This window comes from Synchiropus splendidus, chromosome 1 (genome assembly GCF_027744825.2).
Source record: "Synchiropus splendidus isolate RoL2022-P1 chromosome 1, RoL_Sspl_1.0, whole genome shotgun sequence".
NCBI classification, from domain to species: Eukaryota; Metazoa; Chordata; class Actinopteri; order Syngnathiformes; family Callionymidae; genus Synchiropus; species Synchiropus splendidus.
Window position 1 is genome coordinate 32,346,767 of NC_071334.1, and position 19,716 is coordinate 32,366,482.

General features: G+C 44.1%; 2 protein-coding genes across 3 annotated transcripts; both read right to left on the reverse strand.

Annotated features, from left to right (window-relative positions):
• Positions 1-4,673: 4,673 nt before the first annotated feature.
• LOC128758970 (gap junction delta-3 protein-like) lies at positions 4,674-5,399 on the reverse strand. The gene is given in 1 exon segment (XM_053865550.1): positions 4,674-5,399. A coding segment is annotated over 1 exon segment (726 nt).
• Positions 5,400-6,163: 764 nt separating this feature from the next.
• Positions 6,164-19,328, reverse strand: top2a (DNA topoisomerase II alpha). 2 transcript variants are annotated; one of them, XM_053872191.1, is made up of 35 exons: positions 19,197-19,328; positions 18,485-18,631; positions 18,279-18,369; positions 18,140-18,203; positions 17,922-18,067; positions 17,122-17,219; positions 16,816-17,028; positions 16,552-16,725; positions 16,117-16,218; positions 15,867-16,004; positions 15,665-15,803; positions 15,421-15,578; positions 15,115-15,240; positions 13,849-13,959; positions 13,493-13,598; positions 13,255-13,364; positions 13,070-13,162; positions 12,879-12,993; positions 12,681-12,802; positions 12,456-12,604; positions 11,190-11,421; positions 10,827-10,961; positions 10,555-10,755; positions 10,093-10,288; positions 9,930-10,021; positions 9,709-9,852; positions 9,414-9,497; positions 8,670-8,876; positions 8,255-8,366; positions 7,805-7,978; positions 7,596-7,734; positions 7,472-7,530; positions 7,186-7,389; positions 6,819-7,027; positions 6,164-6,533 (listed from the first exon to the last, which is right to left on the reverse strand). In XM_053872191.1, the coding sequence occupies exons 1-35, from the start codon at positions 19,212-19,214 to the stop codon at positions 6,399-6,401; spliced, it is 4,743 nt and encodes a 1,580-aa protein (XP_053728166.1). In that variant the 5' UTR covers positions 19,215-19,328; the 3' UTR covers positions 6,164-6,398. The 2 variants fall into 2 exon arrangements, with proteins under 2 accessions (XP_053728166.1, XP_053728157.1); XM_053872182.1 differs by having other exon boundaries at positions 8,237-8,366.
• Between the last annotated feature and the right edge of the window lie 388 nt (positions 19,329-19,716).

Sequence of the window (19,716 nt, forward strand, 5' to 3'; positions counted from 1 at the left end):
CTGAATTTACTCGCGCTCCATGTGTTGGTGACCTCCAGGAGCGGACAGAAAACCACGAGCATCTTCAGGCTGTCTTGCGTGTCTGGTCGCACAAAAAAGTACCTAAAAGTGATTGCTTCCAAAAATACAGCTAATTATCATGTAACACAGTGCAAAGCTTCTGCAACATTGTTACTGATAATTAAGGACCATAAATCAATGTGATTCATTAAAATGTTTTTTTTTCTCCTCACATTCAATGTCGGCCTCCAAACCTTCTGCATCCATGCATAATACATCCTCGTCATTAGACATTTATTCACAGAACTTTTTGTAGTCACTGTTTTATACTGAAGTGTAAATACTGTGACCTATTTTTTTTCCCGTCAAATTTATCAGTGAAAGTATTCGGTGATTCCCATCAGAGCGTCTTCACAGTGACGACTCTCGACAGTCTTAAATACAGAACCCTTTTCCTCTCAGCTACGGCTGAAACCCAAATACCTTCACACAGTCTACAAAAATGGAGTTTGGTTCACACTGTTCCATTTTTTTTTAGAACAAAGAGACTCCAGGAAAGCAGCAGACACGTGGCTTTCTCTTAAATGTGTTTTGCATGTTATGAATTATGTATGTCGACATGTTTGTGCCGTCGAGAGAGAGTGAGTGGAGCAGAGCACGTCGCAGATGAATTATGATCAGTGGACTCAATTACAGCCCAACATTGAATACACAAGTTCAACCCCATTAAAAATAAGACATGCCACAGTAGTAGAATATGATTAAATAGAATATGATGAAAAAAAACTAATTTGCCGTGTAAACAGTAAATAATCATCTAAAATGTCCTGGCATGATTTTTTGGGCATGTTAATTTTGGGGAAAAAAAACAAAAAACATTAACATTAAATTACAAAATAGTCAACAGTCAAATTGATACTACCTAATGATCACACTAAACAAACTCTTTCATTGTAAATTTAGGTTGAAATATAAAAGTGGAACTGGACCAAATAAAGTGATAAATCACTTAAAATAGTGATTTATCAATCTCTCTTGATGAGGAAAGTGATAAATCACTTTCTTTCATCAAGAAAATATGTTCAGAAAAAAGTGTAACTGTGTAATTTATTTTTATTTTTGTTGAATAAAATAAGTGAGCAGTAGATATCCCAGTTATGTTAAGAAAATAAATAAATAATAATGGTAAAAAAATTAACGAGTTCAACTACAATCCAAGCTGATATAAAAATATAAGATTCGTCTAACAATTCTATGTTCTATGTTGTATCTGAAAAATTAATAGATTTTAACTAAAATAAAAGAAACAACCTGAAAATGTAATGTTTTGTTTATGGTGCAAGACTTTCTAAAATATTGGAAGATACTTTGGAAAAGACCTTAACGTAAAGGATTTGTTTAAAATAAATAAATAATGCATGTATGAATTCTGCACAAAAAGTATATGAAGAGTGAAGTTTCAGTTCCAAGTAAAAGTAAAGGAGTAATAATGAAAGCATAATGAAAGAGGATAAAGAACCAGTTTTGCATATGCTCTGTGTTTGTCGCATGGGGTGTGTGAGAATCATCCTTGAGAGACTCAGGGAAGAGCGGTGGCCTCAGCTGCTTGCATGAACGTACTGATGTTTTCCCATCAAAAGGGGTACGACATGCAGACCCAGGAGCAGATGGAGGAGTGACTCCAAACAGCAAGACCAAAGGGGCCACTCCCGGTCCCCGCGGTGATGAAAGGAAATGCTGGTCTAGATGCAGGCGAGCTCCTGTGCAGGAATACTTGCCGATGTCTTGGCTGAGAAGCAGAAACATCCAGGCGCTCTCCATGTCGCTGCCAACACGGAGCTTCCATCAGGCTGCACTGGAGCATGAAAATGTGTAATGGTACGATAAGAAGCTCAGCGTAGCGTGAGGTCCACTCCTCTCACACCGCAGCCACGCAGAAGGTGTGACACCTTCCCTCCTTCCTTCCAATCGCAAGAACGACCGTATGTCGGTTCAATTCCTGCGACTGTTTGCGAGCGCGCGGAGGTCAGGGGTCGACGAGAGACAGCTTGAAACGTCAGACGGCAGCCTCACCTCGGATCTGCGTTTAAGACCCGAAAAGAGGGAAGCGTTGCGTAAGAAGAGGTTGCATAATGCTAGCTGATGCACAATGGCAGCAATTCTGCTCCGAGGAACTAAGGGAGGCAACCGTGTCTGGTGCTGTCTCCGAGCAGAAGATGTGGAGTGACGGAGGGAGACAGCCAATAGGGTGTGGGTGAGGCAGAGCAGAGGGGGAGTGGAGGAGCAGTGGGTGGGCTAGTACTGGTATTTCTACCCTGTCACATCCAGTTAGTGTGCAGCCGAGCGCGACTGCTGAGCACAACACTCCGAACAGACTTGCGCACACACACACACACACACACACACATCTATAAAATCCCATGAGGGCCACAAGGACGTCCGCAAACACTGACGGAGGCTTGACAGGAACCAGGACACGGAGCTCGACCTCGCGCCAGCAGTTCTGATTTCATTTTTTCCTCCCTGAAACAGGAAGTGCTGTGGTTCGAATCACTGTTGTGGAGGTCGCCCACCCTCGCCATAAATGTGCTCACATCAATGTTTAGTTAAAAAAAAAGTTTTGGGTCCCAGTTTGAATGCAGTGAAGCAGCCCGGTGACGGCGGCGTGGGAGCGAAATCTGCAACAGATGCATCACAGTTTTCTGCCGCTCCGGGCCTAGAGAGCAGGCGCAGCCAGGCGTTTGGTGCCCACAGGCTTCCTACAATGTTATTGAGCGGGGATAATAGTGGGAGAATGGTGGGTGAAGGACGACCGGCGTTCACATCACAGCCGCCTGCAGGCCACAGAAACACATGAAAGCAAGCAGATGGAGAGTCACTGTAGATGCTGGTGGGAGGGTGAGGAGGTGAGGGTGGGGGCGTACAGATGGATGGTCGAGGGGGACACGAGGTGTGATGTGCACTGACCCGAGGTCTTCTCTGTGACGCCATAAACTTAGAGGCACGCTTCAGCGGCTGCAAGCCAGGACAGAGACAGAAGCCGTCCTTGGCCGGTGACTGTGTGGCAGAGGGGTCAGAGGTCAGTGAGCACAGAGCGGCAGCCGCACACGAGGTCAGGAAGATCACTTATATAACTGAGGATGAACATCCTCAAGGCCCCAGAGAGTGTGTCGGTACATGATCGGCTTTACATCAGCGAGTGTGTGTGTGTCAGCTGCTGAGACCTTCTCCAGTCAGCTCACCTTTACCCTCCTTTACCCTTGAAGATCTAGAGTCACACATTCCTCTCATTCACTCCTCCAAAATTATGATTATTAAATTATTTTTAGCGAGGAAATCACAGGATCACACCTGAAGTCATGTGAGAGTGGGTTGTCATGTTTCCTGGAGACAGGAAGCGGCAGATGGAACTTAAAGCTTTTGGGAAAATCCCTCACATCTAAAGCTGATGCCTTTTGAAGGGGGCGACTGACCAACAGTGAGGTCAGTCTGCTGGCTCTGAGGGCGACGTGACGTAAGCGGCAGCAGAGCAGAGAAGGAGCGCTGATGTTAAAAAAAGCCTGGCTGTGGAGTGTCAAGCGTGAGTCGGTCAGAAATGCCAGGGCGGGTAGCTGGAGGAGAGAAGGAGACATGATGGAGGGATGCGTGGGAATACAAGTGACCTAGATTTGGGTGAGGCGGGCTCCAGCGGCGAGGCCTCCCCGGATTCATAGAAGGCAGGCGTGCAGTGAGGCAGACACAGGAGGCTCGAATGAAGCCATACAAACAGCAAGGATGCAGATATGAAGAGGTGGAGTGGAGCGGACAAAAGTTCTTACAGTCATCCTCCTTGGCTCTTCTTCTACGGGGCAGGCTGCTTCCCAATCTGCATGTGTGATGTGTCCAGGGAAAAGCAGGTCGTGTGTGCGTGAGAGTGAACAATAAGCTTCTTTAGAGACTATTGTCCTCCTGCGTGAGCCGCTCAGATCTGCAGCTTCCTAAGTCTTCCACGCACAATCATGTTTGGATGCTCTCGATGCACATAAACAGCCACCATCAGGCGCCGCCGCCACGGGGTCGACACATTAATGCAGCACTGGCGCCACCTGCTGGTGGAAATCATTTACTCAGATTGACACTTTAAATTCGACAAATTCAATCAGAAGTCAATGAGACTCCAGTGGAGCAGTCAGTTTTTTGTTTGTTCCACAAGAAAACAGAATGTACAGTGACGTCCGAAAATGAGCGTAAAATTACAGACTTATGGTTAAATAATGGACAGAAAAACTTGAAGCATGCGGTTGTTTGTCTCCCATGGTTCCAGAACAAGACATGCTGTTTTAGAAGGGACATATTTCTGACAGAAACAACAGTGAACTCTCAACAACATAGAAACAGATTCCTCAAATGACTTGTTTTCTCCCTTCACCCAAGACAGATGTGGTGCTGTGTTTGGAGCTGAAAACTTTTCAAACGACAGTCACAGTGTCCTTGGCATCTTCTGCTTTGTCAGCAATGAAATTCAGAAACAGGAAAAGTTCTGATGTTTGATGCATGTTTATTAATGTGCAAGTTACAAATAATGCATGTGAACAGAGGCGCGTGCAGGATTCCAGTGTCATCTAACCCAGTTTACTGCGTTTTGGCAGAAAAGGAGTGGCGTCACTCCTGGGTTTGTTGTTGAAGCAATGAGGTCACACTCTGACGTGTTCATGTATCATCACATGCTCAGACTCCAGCTTCTTCTCTGACTCGAACCGCTGCTGGATCTGGAAGACGCGCAGATGAGGAGGGGAACGGAACCACTTCATGGAGCCTTGGATGAGTTCCACCGAGCTGGAGACAGCTGACACAACCCCCACAGTAAAGTAGAAGCAGAGGAAGATGGTTTTCTCTGCAGGACGGGAGGTGAAGCAGTCCACTGTGTAAGGACAAGGAAAGCGACTGCAGGGAAACTGGGCCTCGACCTGGAAGCCGTAGAGCCACCACTGACCCCACAGGAAAGCCACTTCGGTTGCAATGCGGAAGCCCACGTTGACAAAGTACATGCGCTTAAGTTGGCGGGCCTCCCTGCTCTGAGCCAGGCTGCACTGACTGAGGCTGGAGGAGCTCCTCTTGCTGTGATGGTGCATGGCGTACATGAGGAAGAGCAGCGAAGGCGTGGCAATAAGGACAATGTGGAACACCCAGAAACGGTACTGGGAGATGGGGAAGGCCATGTCGTAGCAGACCTGCTTGCATCCCGGCTGGAGCGTGTTGCAGGCAAACTCCTCCTGCTCGTCCTCGAACAGGTCGCTGGCCACCGTGCCCAAGATGAGGATCCGAAAGATCATCATGATGACCAGCCAGAAGCGACCCAGCATCGGTGAGTGGGCCTAGAGGTTGGCGAAGAGGCTCTCGAGGAAGCTCCATTCACCCATGTCGGTAGTTTGGGACACCACTTCCAGGAAACAAGATACTGTCCTTGATTCTAAATCTAAAAACAAAAAAGAAGCTCTTATCACACATTTAATGATAAGAAACACCTTGGAGAGCCAAAGGTTGCAAAAGCTGCTGTGAGAGAACAATGTCACCAAATTTGTAGCATTTTGTGGCAGGAAGAAGTTTTAGTTCTTCAGTATTGTGCTTGCCAAAAAGACAAACTTTGGCAGGACCAACGCAACAAATGTTTAAAAAAAAAATCCCAAAAACTATAAATATTGGCCTTGGATCTTTTTAAGAAGCTAATGGGAAGACAATGAATGAAGCAAGCTATATAATAGTGAAAATGTGTTTTGATGTTGACTTATTCAAGACACGGAGAAACCAGCACTTTTCCTTTCTATGAGTTACAACTTGAAGCAATTTTTTTCTAATTCTTCTATTTGATTTCTAAAATCCAATTTCTTCTCTGACCATATATGAATTCAGATAAGAAATAATAGAACTTGTGGTCACGTACATCTTGAAGGAGGTGTGAGGATCTGGAAGCAGGACTGAGCTTCTTGACCAAACTGCCCGGTCAGCAGTCACAGAGGAGAGGGCGGCACCACCAAAGCAAATTCCTGCCCTAATCAGCTGCCATCCGGCTGAAGAGATGATTGTTTCCAGAGAAAGGAGACGTGCTTCCTCAATCCAGAGATGAAGAAGATGAAGAAAGTGAACGATGAAGGGAAGCCCTGACTTAAAAAACTGGCACAGCAGCTAGGAACAATGTCTTTATTAAGGAAAGTAGAAATTGAACAGCCACAGAAATATTTACACAACCAACAAGTGGAACACACTACATGCAATAAGAACAGATTAAAAGCCGGATGCAATGCCGTTTGCTTTTTTTCCCCAACTTTTAAAACTTTTTTTTTTTTAGGAACAAGTGCCACAACAGTAAAAACAACGCACTAAAACTCTTCAGTTAACATGTGAATCAATGGCTTGACCATTCACTCCTCTTCATCAGAGTCAGAGAAATAGCTGAGTGGCTTCTTGCCACGGGACGGTTTGTTAGCCTGAGGCACAACTGGAGATTCGTCGTCAGAAATCTTGAAGCTGTCGTCCAGATTCCACTTGGTAGTCATCTGCAATAGTGTGAATAAAATCAGCAGATGAAACGGACATGAAAATCTGTGTGTCTGTCCTTGTGGGACCCTTATGCCCAGTGGGGACATTTGGGCTGGTAGAGTTTCGATTTGAGGCTCAAGACTTCAAAATAACTGGGTTAAAGTTTGGTTCAGAGTCCTGGTTAAGCTTGTTTTGGATGGTTGTGTTTAGGGTGAGAGGCTGAGGAAAGCATTATGGCAATGAGCGGTCCTCACAAGTCTGTGTGTGTGTGAGAGAGGGAGAGGGCACACGCAGTCACTGACCTTTTTGCCAGCGGTTTTGGCTTTGAGGCGGGACATGAGGTCATCTGAGCTACTGTCCGAGTCATCACTCAGCTGCTTCCTTTTCACCACAGGTTTGGGCCTGACTTCGGCTTCACTCTGCGAGTCGCTGGAGGACAGAGCCCTTTTGGACGTGGTGGTGGACGATTTGGGTTTGGACAAAGCCTCCAGGATGGACTGCTGCTTTACATCTGATGCACAAAACAATAGGGCTTGAAAACGAAACAATCGACATGCAAGAATACTCAACTAGGATTCAAAAACTGTAACTATGAGCCCATGAGCCAGAAAAGAAACACCACATGAGTAACGGTTGCTCCCTCGACCCTCCCCAGGTCTGACTCTTTACCTGCAGTCTTCTTGGAGGCAGCAGTTTTCCTGACAGCTGGTTTCTTGGCAGCCGCTTTCTTAGGCGAAGCGCCGGTTTTTTTAGCTGCAGCCTTCTTCTTAGGCGAAGCGGACGCTTTTTTCACTGCGGCCGTTTTCTTGGGGGCTGCCTTGGCTTTACTGGGCGCCGCAGGTTTGGGGAGTGGCTCTGGCTCATCAGCATGAGCTGTGAAAGCAGATTAAATATTTCCTCATCAGTCGACCGCTGCTCATGATTTGCTCCATGATGAAAAGACCTGAACACCTACAGGAGGAGCTTTCCTTTGACGGTTTTCTCACTGCAGACTTGCTCTTCACCATTTTTTTCCTACCAAATGACAGGTTTAGATCCGCTCCAGGGGCCAAGAGCGACGTGGGTTGAAGTGTACTCACGGCGGAGGAGAGTCCAAATCACTGTCCATAACAGCCTCAGGGGCGAAGCTGTCATCACTCAAGACGGCTCTCCGTTTGGGTGCCGTGGTGGTCCAGTCATCAAACTCATCCTCACTGTCTGACATATACTTCACTGGAGCTGAAAAATAAGGTTGAAGCAGGTGCATGTTCAGAAACTGCTAGTTCACCAATGAGGCTGGGAAAAGCACCTTTGGCTCTGCGCTCCACTCGCGCTTTGGGGACGACAACCTCGTCCACCTCCATGTCACTTTCAGAGGACTGGGCAGACTCGGCAGACTCGGCAGACCTGGCCTCCAGTTTTGGCTTCTTGGAGACAGCCTTGAACTGCAGAGTGGTCTGCTTGCTTGTCTTGGAGGCGGCGGCTGAGAAATGACAAACCAGTGGAACGTTGTCAGAACATGTAGGGATAGATGGATGCAACTATAAATGGATGACATGGCTAAAATAGACTTTCAGTGGGCAAAAATGAAGCTGTGATAGTGGCACATATCAGGGGCCAGGAAACATTGTCTGTCTCATGTTTCTTGCAGCACTAAATCTTGGAGTGGACCATTTTAAAAAACAGATAAAGCGTGTCCTTTAAAGCCATTAGATCAGTCCGTGTCCGAGAGAGACATCACCGTTCTCTTTGCGCAGACCTTTGGTTTTCTTGTTCAGTCGTGAGGACAGGCCCATCTCTTCCTCTGGCTGTTCACTTTCCCCCTCGTCCCCTTCATCTCCAAACTCCATTTTGACAACAACTTTCTCAGTCTGGAATGAAAGACAGGATGCAATAACTTCACATTTCTCAGAATAGTGCACTACTACCTGAGTATTAACTCGTGATGGGCAGATGAGGTATCATGAAACAGTATTGCGGGGTTGATGAAACAATGCCCTGATTCTCCGAGGCCACGAGACGGCACTGGTTTAGAAATGCAGTGAGGTTTCATTGTGTCAAGTCCACAGCTTACAGCAGACAGTGCCATCTGAAAATCCAGACACTGTTTCATGAAACCTCATGGACCCATCAGGAGTATATAGCAAAGATCCTGGCCCTCTGGAAAGACTGACCTTCATTTTTCTCACTTTGCCTTCTCCCTTCTTGCCAGCCTTTTTATTTGCTTCAGCCTTCATGGCACTGGTGATGCGTGGGACAATGCGGCGGCCCTGTGGAGTTGGTAGTGTCTCCTGTTTGACTTTGATCTTTGTTGCCTTGCCTTTTCCGCGAGCCTTCACTGTGGGTAGCTGTGCATCCTCCAGTTCTTGAGCCTCCACCCTCTAACACATCGGAATTTACATGCGAACACACAAAAAACAAAACATCAATATCAAGAGTGGTCTACATGCAAGAAATTTAACAGTAAGAATAGATACTTCAATTTGGATATCAGAGGAACTATTTACAGAGCTGAGTCAGCAGAATATGGGAGGATATAAGGCACAATGAATCGTTTTATGGACCACCACAGCTGACCTTATGTGCTGGTGTATTCGGAGCAACTCACAAGGTAAGTAAAACATACAGAAAATAAACTAAAATTTCCAAACTGATAATCTACCATAAATACATTGTGATTCTGAGTAGGTTCTGAGATGTGGGTCAAACGCCACCACTCTGCACTGCAGCAGCGAATGAATTCAACCCACATTGCTGTGGAAGCGGTGACTCGGACTATCGTGAGGGGAATTAGTTTCTTAAACGGACTGCATCAAGCGTCTTCTCGTGAAATACTCTAAGTATCATAGGAATAATATCAGGTCTATAACTCTTCATCTATTTGTCCTACATCTAGTAGCAATTGTCAACGCAGCTACCTCAAGTTCCACAGAGAAGGCATGAAGATCCTCCTTCCAAAGGTCCTTTGGGGATTTGGAGGTCAGTGCATTCAGCTCCGTCCTCTGTTCATGAAATCAAGGCAATGAGGTGACAACATGCGACAGTTAGATATAGCAGACTAAAACATGTGGAAACACTCAATAAGACCAGCAGTTAACTCCTTGTTATCCGGTGCATGAATGTGAATTCTGCAGATAAACAGTACTCGGCAGATAAGCAAAAAAGAACCATGGGGATTCTTTGATTAATGAATACATCCATGTCGAAACACACCTTGCTGTCTCTCTGCTTGCACAGCTCCTCCTTCTTCTCTTTGGTCAAATACCACATAGGCAAGTTCAGCAGGTAGTTGTAGTCTGGGCCGTCATTGTCCTCAGCTTCCTCTTCATTCAGCTCATTTTGCTCCACCTCCTCATTCTAGCGGATAGATTTTTATTTTCCAATTATCAAACCGGGTGGTTTGATTTTGTTCAAGGGGACAGAACAGCGCCAACCTTATTATGAGACTTTTTCCAGGCTTTGACTGGGTCTGAAGCGTAGCCCATGGCCTGCAGCATGCGGATCAGCTCTTTTTTGGGCTTGTTTTCTGCAGGAGGATGTTTGATGACCTTTCCAATTGCATTCAAACAAGGAGCAGAGATTGTGGAAGTCACTCACCAATGATCAATGTGCCCTCGATTTTCTCCAGGATGAACCGAGCCTGGTTGGTGAGTTTGGCACACTCTGACTCCAGCATGCCGATCAGCCATTCTTTCCTCATGCCGTAGAACTTCATCCTCAGCTTGAAGAACTCCTCAAGGATTTCGTTCACTGTACGGTACGTCTTCAGACTGCCCACATGGTCGAACAAAACCTAACCAACAAAGAAATAGCAACGTCACAATAGCTACAGATATTGAGTTAACACAGCGGTGGCTACGTGGGTTTACTCTGTCATGCGATACCAGGTCCCATCAAACTAAAATATACCTCCCAGGAAACCAATGTTTACAGACTAAAATGAACATACTAGTCATATCAACAGCAGTTTGCGCCAACATTTGTCTTGAAAGTAAGGCTGAATTACCCACAACAAAATACAAATCAGAGTATTGTGACATTGTTAGTTTCACTTATTACCATGGAATTGCAAGTGAGTGGAGTTTGCAGCTTAAAAACTTTATGAAGTCCAGTTGACTCCGCCTCTTTCAGCCTGTCTTCAGTCATTGTGATTACGAAGCGCACTGTGGCATCGGTGTGGTACTCCTTGTAGTCTGTGATCAGAGCAGGCGTTTTCTCTGAGCCAGTCAGCATCGGCTCAATAACGTTCTCCTTGTAGTTCTAAACATGAAAGAAATGGTGAGAATGCAAGGCGGAAAAACAAAATACTGGGAATTATCACAAAGTTTTACCTGCGTCCAGGTTTTAACAGGCAACTCAGAGATCTCGATTGTGGTGGAATCAATGACAGCAATCTCTCCATTGTTCATGTACTGATTTTCCATCACCTGATCAATTGAACCTTTGAAGCCTTTGTAACTTGGCAGCTAAAACAAAAAAAAGGGGGGAAAGACATTATACAAAACATGGCTTCTACAACATGATCGACCAGTGGAATGGCGAATAGCTCTAGAACATGCTTCTTCCTGAACAACTTCAACACCAATTTTACGACTAAACTAGATAAAAACTTCATCCATCAAGGGCATGGAATGTGAACTATAGTCTGGAAACTGAAGTGAACTGACAAAAGTTGAAAAACAAGCTGCCCTCACCATGGGCAGGGGCTCCTCTCCATCAAGCATGCGGGTAATGTTGTTGACAATCTCCCTGATGTCATAGTTGGGGATTTTGCTGGCCCAACCTGTGCCGATACCATCAGCACCATTCACCAGAACAGTGGGGATGATGGGTATGTACCACTCTGGTTCCACACGCTGGTTATCATCAAAGTTGTAGGTGAGCAGATTGTCGTCCACCGGTGGGAAAAGAAGGCGAGCCAGAGGGCTGTTGGAACAGTATGTGTGTGAGAGGACACACTTCTTTTTCATCTCATAGAGGTTCAAACTGAATCATCACCATGCATGAACAGCAGAAATGTCTCCTGATTCATAACATGAAGGCAGACTTCAGAGGTTCCACCAGGATTAATGGAAACAGTGGCAGAGCAGCTACACCTAAATGATCGTGGCGCACTGTCATGCCTTCAGAGTACTGACTTTTGTTTGGTTAAAAATGTAAATTATACTGCATGAACATGGCCAATAGTACTAAGGGATTCCTGGCTTTGAATGAGAATGAGAAGTGTTGACTGGTGAGTGAGACAGTGCTAGGCTCAGATGCCCACCAGAAGTGGGGCAGAGTTGGTGCAGCCGTTTTCCCCAATTACTAGATCACTTGCCACATCACTAGTACTGGTCATTGTCTCAGCAGTACTGAATTATAAGGCTGTGAATACTAACAAAACTGTGATACAAATTTATTTATGTCATAATAATGGGAAAACGCTCATGAGTTAGACAGCCTGTCTAACTCAGCCAGCTGCAGCTGCATCTGAAAATACTGAGTCTCAGTAACTACTAAGTCAGTATTGAGGGTTTCTTGTACCATAGATACATTTCCAACAGAAACCTTGAACAAAAGTCCTCCAGACTTGGACTCTAGGCATGAAAAAGGTGAGAGAGGTGTTTTCTGTTCCGTGGCTGAAACAGAAACTGGCAGTATTGCATGTGTCAGGGCGGTGGTCTGAAACATACGCCTCAAGGATCTTGAGGCCTTTTTGAGTCTTTTGGCATGCACACAAAGTAGTTGAGTGTCACCGGCCCACTTTAAAAAAATGTTGTTCCATAGCTTACTGGTGGTGATTTAAATACTGCAATTGGCTCCTTTTTCAGGTACAAGCAACTAAAAGACAAACCTGAAAGACCCATCTGCGGAGTGTTGGGATGGTGAGCAACAGTGTCAGTCCACTGCAGCTTACAGTGAGTTTACACTTCAGCTGCAGGTCAGCTGCAACATTTGAGGTTTTCCAAACTGCCTACCTGAGCATCGTGAAGATGTATCGAGGACTGGCAGAATCCTTGCCACCGTGCAGTCGGGTTCCAAACTGACCCAAAGGCTGCAGCAGGTTCAAGTTGTTGCTTCCAACAAAGTTCTGGGCCAAGGCAACGATGGTCATCATCAGTGAAGTCTGGAAAGTGGAACAGAATGTCAATGTTTTTCCCTTTTGTCCACGTTTAACACACTACTGATGGAACGCTGCTTGCCTCTCCATGGTGGTAGGCAGACATCTCGGCCACAGACCCAGCCAGTTGAGCCACTTTGACTTCCCTTTTGTCATTTCTCTTGAAGCAACAAAACAGCACCTTCCTTTGGCCGGGCTTCAACCCTAAAATAAACAAATGACAGAAGTTTCAAACACCATTTGACTTCGCTGGTTAAAACTAAGTCGTCCTGTCACTCACCATCAACAAGGCAAGGAAGGGAGCGCTCGTTGTCAGAGTTTGAGTAAAGAACCAGCTCCTTGTTGACGAATTGATCGTAAGATATATTATCTGTTACTTCGCCATAGAGATAGTCCTGGAAAAACAACGCACCATGTTGCATGTTGCTTGCTATGAAAGCAATACACACGATTGAACACGGCCATACAAACCTCAGGAAGATTGTGCTCCCTCCTTTGACGCCTGTTGTTCATGAAGTTAGTCAGCCACTCTTTCCTCTCCTCAATTTTTTTCTTACTAAAGGCCTAAAAGCACAAAAATACATACAAATAATGCAAACTCCAACTACCAGAAAATGAAAATTACAGAAAGCAATGGTCACACTCAGTTATCTTACAAGGGTGATAGCTTCATCATCTTGAGGTCCTGTGTACTTGAATGGAATTCGATGTCTCTCCATATCGGAGAAATACTCCTTGGCCTCTTGTGCTGTGCTAGTTCCCAAACCTAAATGAAAGGCAAACGCTCACTTGGGTCCAGAAAGAGCCTGACACTAAAGACGGTCACCATATTGACCAGAAATAAAGGGGTCCTTACTTTTCTGGTTTACTACCACACAGGGGTTTGAAACAAACCTTTGTAGTACTTTACTTTCCAAGATCTGAAGTTTGGTGTCTTGTCCTTCCAAGAATTGAACTCAGGGATGCTGTAGAATGACAGCTGTGTTTTCTTGTGTGACACCTATGGAAAACAAAGCTTAATCAAAGCAATCTCAAGCAAATACTCAAAAAAAAAAATAGCATCGGCGTTTGAACACCAGATGGCAGCATCGTCCAGGACTTACGGCAACATCTGTGTTGGCACAAAAATGTACACTAAACTTAAAAAAAGCATCATTGGCGCCTGAGAGTGAAAGTACCCTACATTCATCGTCCAAACACCGAATTCTTGTGTCCCCTAATTTAAGGAAGCACAAAATAAACAGTCTTACCTTGATGATGGGAGTGATGAACTCTTCCAGGAAGTTGTGGCGCAGCAGTGAGGGCCAGTTGTGATGGATGAAGTTGATGACAAGGCCCTTAATGTGGGAGCCATCCTGATCCTGACACACACAAAAGTCGCCAAAACATTTCTTAAGATGATACATGAGAAACCTGAGGTACAATTAGGAACATTTCGATCACTTCAATATGGTTTCATGAAGTGTCTGCCACAAACAAGTATTTACTGTATAGTCAACTACTCACCAACTAACCATACACACAAACTGCAGGTTATTGCACGAGCATGCAGGTTCTCTTGAGGAGCCAATAGCAGATTCTAGCTTGAAATGTAAAATAGATGTGCCATCTAAAACAAAGACAACTATGGTGATGACCAACTTTAAAAGAAGTTTGCAGCTTGTAACAACATTCTTATAGTACCAATAACTACGCACTACATAGAGTCATATTATGAATAGTATGCACTGCCAAGAAAACAAAATAACTCTGAATCAGTCTTTTAAACAAGACTTGTATTCCTTTCTACTTTCCACACTCCAGCCTTGTCATCCCTTCTCCTTTCAATGATGCATTGCAAACTGAGCCACATTTTATACCAGTGTGGAGTCTGTCTCTCACTGACTAGATTATTTTAGTATTTTTCTTCTAATCTCCATCTGTCTCCTTTTACTTTCATATTGTGGAGCCTCCTCGATATTATCTTCTTATCTTTATGTGTTTGCATTTTTGGAGCACATTTCTTTGATACAGCATTCAAGCCAGCTATTACAGCATGAGGTAACCCTTGAAGTTTTGCAGTGAACCATCACGTTAGCTCTTCTCGCTTGAGAGTCAACCAAGGAATACTCCATTGTGCCGTGTAGGTGAAGATGTGGGGTCAAAATTTGCCTGTTGGGACCTTTCAAAAATATTTAAATGGTATCAGTTTCTGTGCACCGCTAGTCAATCTTTAGAAGAGTACATAGAGTCCACAGAGTGTATTTTTGGACAGAGTGTTGTTGGGGACTCCACTGAAGCATGAGTGAAAGCGGCACATGAAAACAAACAGTAACAGTCCTGCATCACTGTAATCCACAGACATTGAAGGAGACATTGCCTAAACTGTGGTTAAATGAAGGAAGGATTGCTCAGGGTCAAAGACTGAAGACTGAAAGGCAGACAAGATAGCGGACAGTGCAGCTGCCATTTGGGAAACGGAACATGTGGAAACAGTGGATGCTGTATTTCACCTCTAAGATCTAAAAATGAATTACCTGATCTGTCATGATCATTATTTTCCCATATCGAAGGGACTTGAGGGATTCAGGATCAGTGTAGTTCTTCTTGTACTGGAGGCCAATGATCTTAATGAGGCTGTTGATCTCAGCATTCTCCATAATCTGTAAATAAGGATAAACATACATTAGATGCCTGCTAAATACATTACACAGGCAATGTGTCAGAAAGATGTATTTTAACTTGACGGATTTTCACTTTTACATTGAAGCTTCATATGTTGATAAATTGTGTCCGCATCCAAAATGCACACAACCAAGACCTTTAGTGGTTTTGCCTCTGACCTGTTTGTGCGAAGCTTCTCGGACGTTCAGCATTTTACCCCGGAGGGGAAAGACGCCGTACCGATCCCGACCGACCACACCCAGCCCAGACACAGCCAGTGTCTTGGCCGAGTCTCCCTCAGTGAGGATCAGCGTGCAGTTGATGGAATTCCTCCCACCTGTCAAAGAACATGGTTATCAAAGCCACAAGACAGTGGGGGACACTTGCCACTTAAAAGAAAACAAAACATATAGTCATCTGCACCTGCATCATTAGCATCATCCAGCTTTGGCACTCCTTTGATTTTAGTTTGTTTGACAGCCGAGCACTTTTTGTTTAGCTCTGTTTGAGCCTTGAACTTGACCCAGTTCATGATACTTTCCACAATCCCACATGACACGGCCTGTGTGGAACAGAAAATTGTTATTACAGCCATTTCCCCAATGAAACCATCATAGATTGGCACCTGTTTAATAAACTTGTCACTCAAAGGACATGTGGATCCAAAGTTTTTATGCTGCAAAGTCATGTTCTCCTTCGTCTGCGAGTCAAAAGTGGGGTTCTCAATCAGGCAGTTCACGAACAGCCACATGTGGCTCTTCACCTAGCAGGAAAAAGAACAATGCAGAGCAGTTGATCATCACTTAGGAAAAAAAACAAGGAAATTAATAAATTAAATAAATAATAATAATTTAAAAAATAATAATGCGATGTACCTGGAAAGGCTTGACTGTCACGCCAGCTTTGTTTTTCTTCTTAACCACATCAATGAGCTTGGTCACCACCTGATCCACCACATAGTCAACATGTCTTCCACCCTGGTCGAAAAAAAAAACAAAAACATTTTTTACAAATTGCAGCATTAGGAGAAGTAATGATGGCCGAGCCTCCGAAGTTCCATTTTTCTACCAAAAATGGAACTTCAAACCACATCCTTTGAGCGGTTTGAATGGCAGGGGCAAATATAAGGAACAGAATATCCAATTTCCTGATCTCTTTAAATTCAACCAACACAACTCCACATTTAGATTAGATAAGTGGGGTTTAGAGAGCAAGAACAGTTGACATGTAGTAACAGTAACACTTCTGGAACTGAAACATGCTTCTCTCAGTGCTTGAGGCAAAACAAAATTGATAAAACTTTACATTACCTTGGTGGTAGCAATGCTGTTGACGAAGCTGACTTGCTGGAATCCTTTCTCACTCATAGTGAGGCAAACTTCCCAGCGGTTGTTGACTACCTCATGAACCACTTCTAGGTCTTGGCCTATTTCGTTCATGTTGTTTTTCAAATACATGTCAACGTAGCTGCGGAAACCAGTTACCTTGGAAATCAAGAACATTTGTTTTTCAGTATGGTGGCCATAGCATTAGGATGCAGATCTGATTTCATACACTGGTATGATATGACTTACAGGCAACCTGGTGCCATTGAAAAACACACGGACACCCTTTGAAGATCCAGCAACGTCGTAGGCCCTCCTGGTCATCAGAGCCACTATATCTTTGTCCAGGACGGTCATTTTAAACTTGGGCAGATCTGGGCAGAAGGTGATGCACGTATATTCCTCACCATCAAAAGGTTTGATGGTAGGCTCTCCAGTCCTACCCATGTTGTCATACCACGTCTGTTCAAACAATGAAGAGAGAACAGAAAAAACTTCAATTTCTACCAAAAATTTGGTCATCAGGTAATGTGCACTATTTAGTTTTCTTCCTACCTGTTTGAAACATTTCTTCGATTCTTTACAGGCCGTCTCCACGGTGAATTTCGTGCTGAAAATGTTACAAAGCTTTGCACCGTACCCATTACGTCCACCTGAATAACAAAGATTTTAATGTAACATTTTTTTTCGTACGAAAAAAAAACAAAACAACATTTTAAATTCATAATGCATTCTCACATCAGTTACTTATTTTATTTTTGTGCTCAGGTGAGCCAACCCGATGTTGCTAGAATCAAAGTGAAGCGTTGCCCGACCAGTGTCTACCTATTTTTAGAGACAGGGCGTCCCAATGACACGCCAGCATTTTCTTCCCGTCACCAGTGTCAGACATCTCATCAATAACAGCAGTCTTTCATGCTATGTCAACCAATCAAATGTGACTGTCATGAGATGAAGACAACTGTGAGATTTGCCCCAAAATGTGGAGCCTGCAATGGATAAGTCATGTATTTAAGGCATGAGAATCTGCCAATTTAAATTCAGCAAAACTACCACGGTGAAATGGAGGCATCCTGCTGAAAAAAAAAAAAAACAGCTCGCCCAATTTCTCATGTTTTTTTTGTTTAGGTCGCCCCCCGAGCCAAAAGCCTGCCACCAGACACCTGAAGGGACAGCACTGGCGTGAGTGTCTGCAAATGAGTGATCCTCAAAGCAAGTATTTTTACTGTCATCAATGCAAAATATGGATTCTCACAAGTCACAATTGTTTATCATTACACTGGAGGCATCTGTTCGTTCATTCAAACAAGGTCACATGATTCATAAGGAGCTCAGGTGTGTCAAATCACTGTTACCTGTGACTTTCTTCTCATTGTCATCATAGTTACTAGAAGTAAGCAGCTGTCCAAAGATGAGAGCCGGGACATAAACCTTCTCCACTTTGTGCTGCACAACCGGAATGCCCTTTCCATTGTTCCACACACTGACTGTATTGTTCTCACTGCAATTAGAAATATATGTACAGATTTTGTATTTACTGCTTAGAACTTTGAGTATTTCTCAAAATACTCACACATCAATTTTGACTTTGATGCATGTCATGCTCGGATCTCTCTGCTTGTTGTCAGCTGCATTCACTGTGGAAACAATACAAATACGCCATTTCAACAACAGTATTGGTCCCGGCTGGCATCATAAAGCAATTCACTTACCAAGGATTTCGTCAAAAATTTTGTACAGCCCAGGCACAAAAGTCACCTCACGGCAGCACAACCCAACATCTTCATCATACACCCACATTTGCTGTCAATTAAAAACGAAACAAGAAACATTAAAATATCTCATCCACCAAGTGTTTCTTTTTTCCTATTTAGCACCAACAAAGCTTGCAGGTACTACATTTGGAAAAGCAACTCACCTGCGTGACAGTCTCAACAGATCCAATGTAGGAGTCCGGTCGGAGCAAAATGTGCTCCAACTGAGTCTTTTTTTGATAAATCCTCTCCACAGACAGTCGTTTGGGATCCTTCTTTGTCTTTTCGACGGTCTTATTTTCAAAGACGCCCTGCAGAATGAGTGATGTAGCACACATTTTTCACTAGGCCTCAACAATGGCACTTTATTTGAGAGTGCTGCTTATTTAGTAGTTAGATTGTAGCTGATGCTACTGACAATTGTGGGAAGAATGAATGAAGGGAGTGATATTGTTTCCATCAGCTACCTTTGAAGTGATAAACAATTTTGAATGTCAGGTTAACAACATCCTTATCCGCTAATAAAGGAGGCAGAAACTGTGATATTTCGAAATGAAAAGGGAAATAGTCGCAGCAAATATACGGTTTTAACGATCCTGATGTTAGATGTCCAAGTATAACTTGGTCGAACGGTTACAACGACACCCACATCAAGAAGGGAACTGAGGAAGCGTTAGCTAGACACGTTGCTGCCACAAAACGTTAGCGAGAGTCTCCCGCCGTGTCGTTCAAAAACAACTTTGCGGTCGCAGCGGAACACTTTGGAAAAAGAAGGCCTCATCGAAATCGTTGAAGGCGTCACTGTTTCACTAGTTCTGGTACGAGCCGGACTCGACAACACGAAAAACGTGAGACATAGCATGAAGCGGTTCATACCTTCAGTGGACCGTCCATTGCTGCCGATATCACTTGGTGCTTATTTGCCCGAATAAAAGACTGACACCTACTCTAGCATAACCTGACAGAGATACGCAACACAACAGTGAACTAGCACCGCCGTTAGCAAATTCAAAGAATGGAGCAAAATCTGGCGCCCGTTGGGTAACCCAATCAGAAACGGCCCACGTGACAATGAAATCCAATGGGACGCCATGTTATTTCCCGTAGTAGATATAAACAAATCACACAGCTCGTACAATACCAGCCCCCACCATTTTATATTTGCGTCCGCCCGGCTCCTACAAAAGTAGAATTAACAATAATAAAAAGTAACGCCAATATTAATTCAGTATTTCGAGCTTGTATTTGTATTGTTATAATTAAATATTTTTATTTTATGATACATAGAGAAATACATGAATAAGATTGTTTCCCGTTGAATTACATATAAAAAATACCGATCAAAATCAACAGTAGCTACTGCTGGAATATTCTCATGTAAACGCAACAACATAGT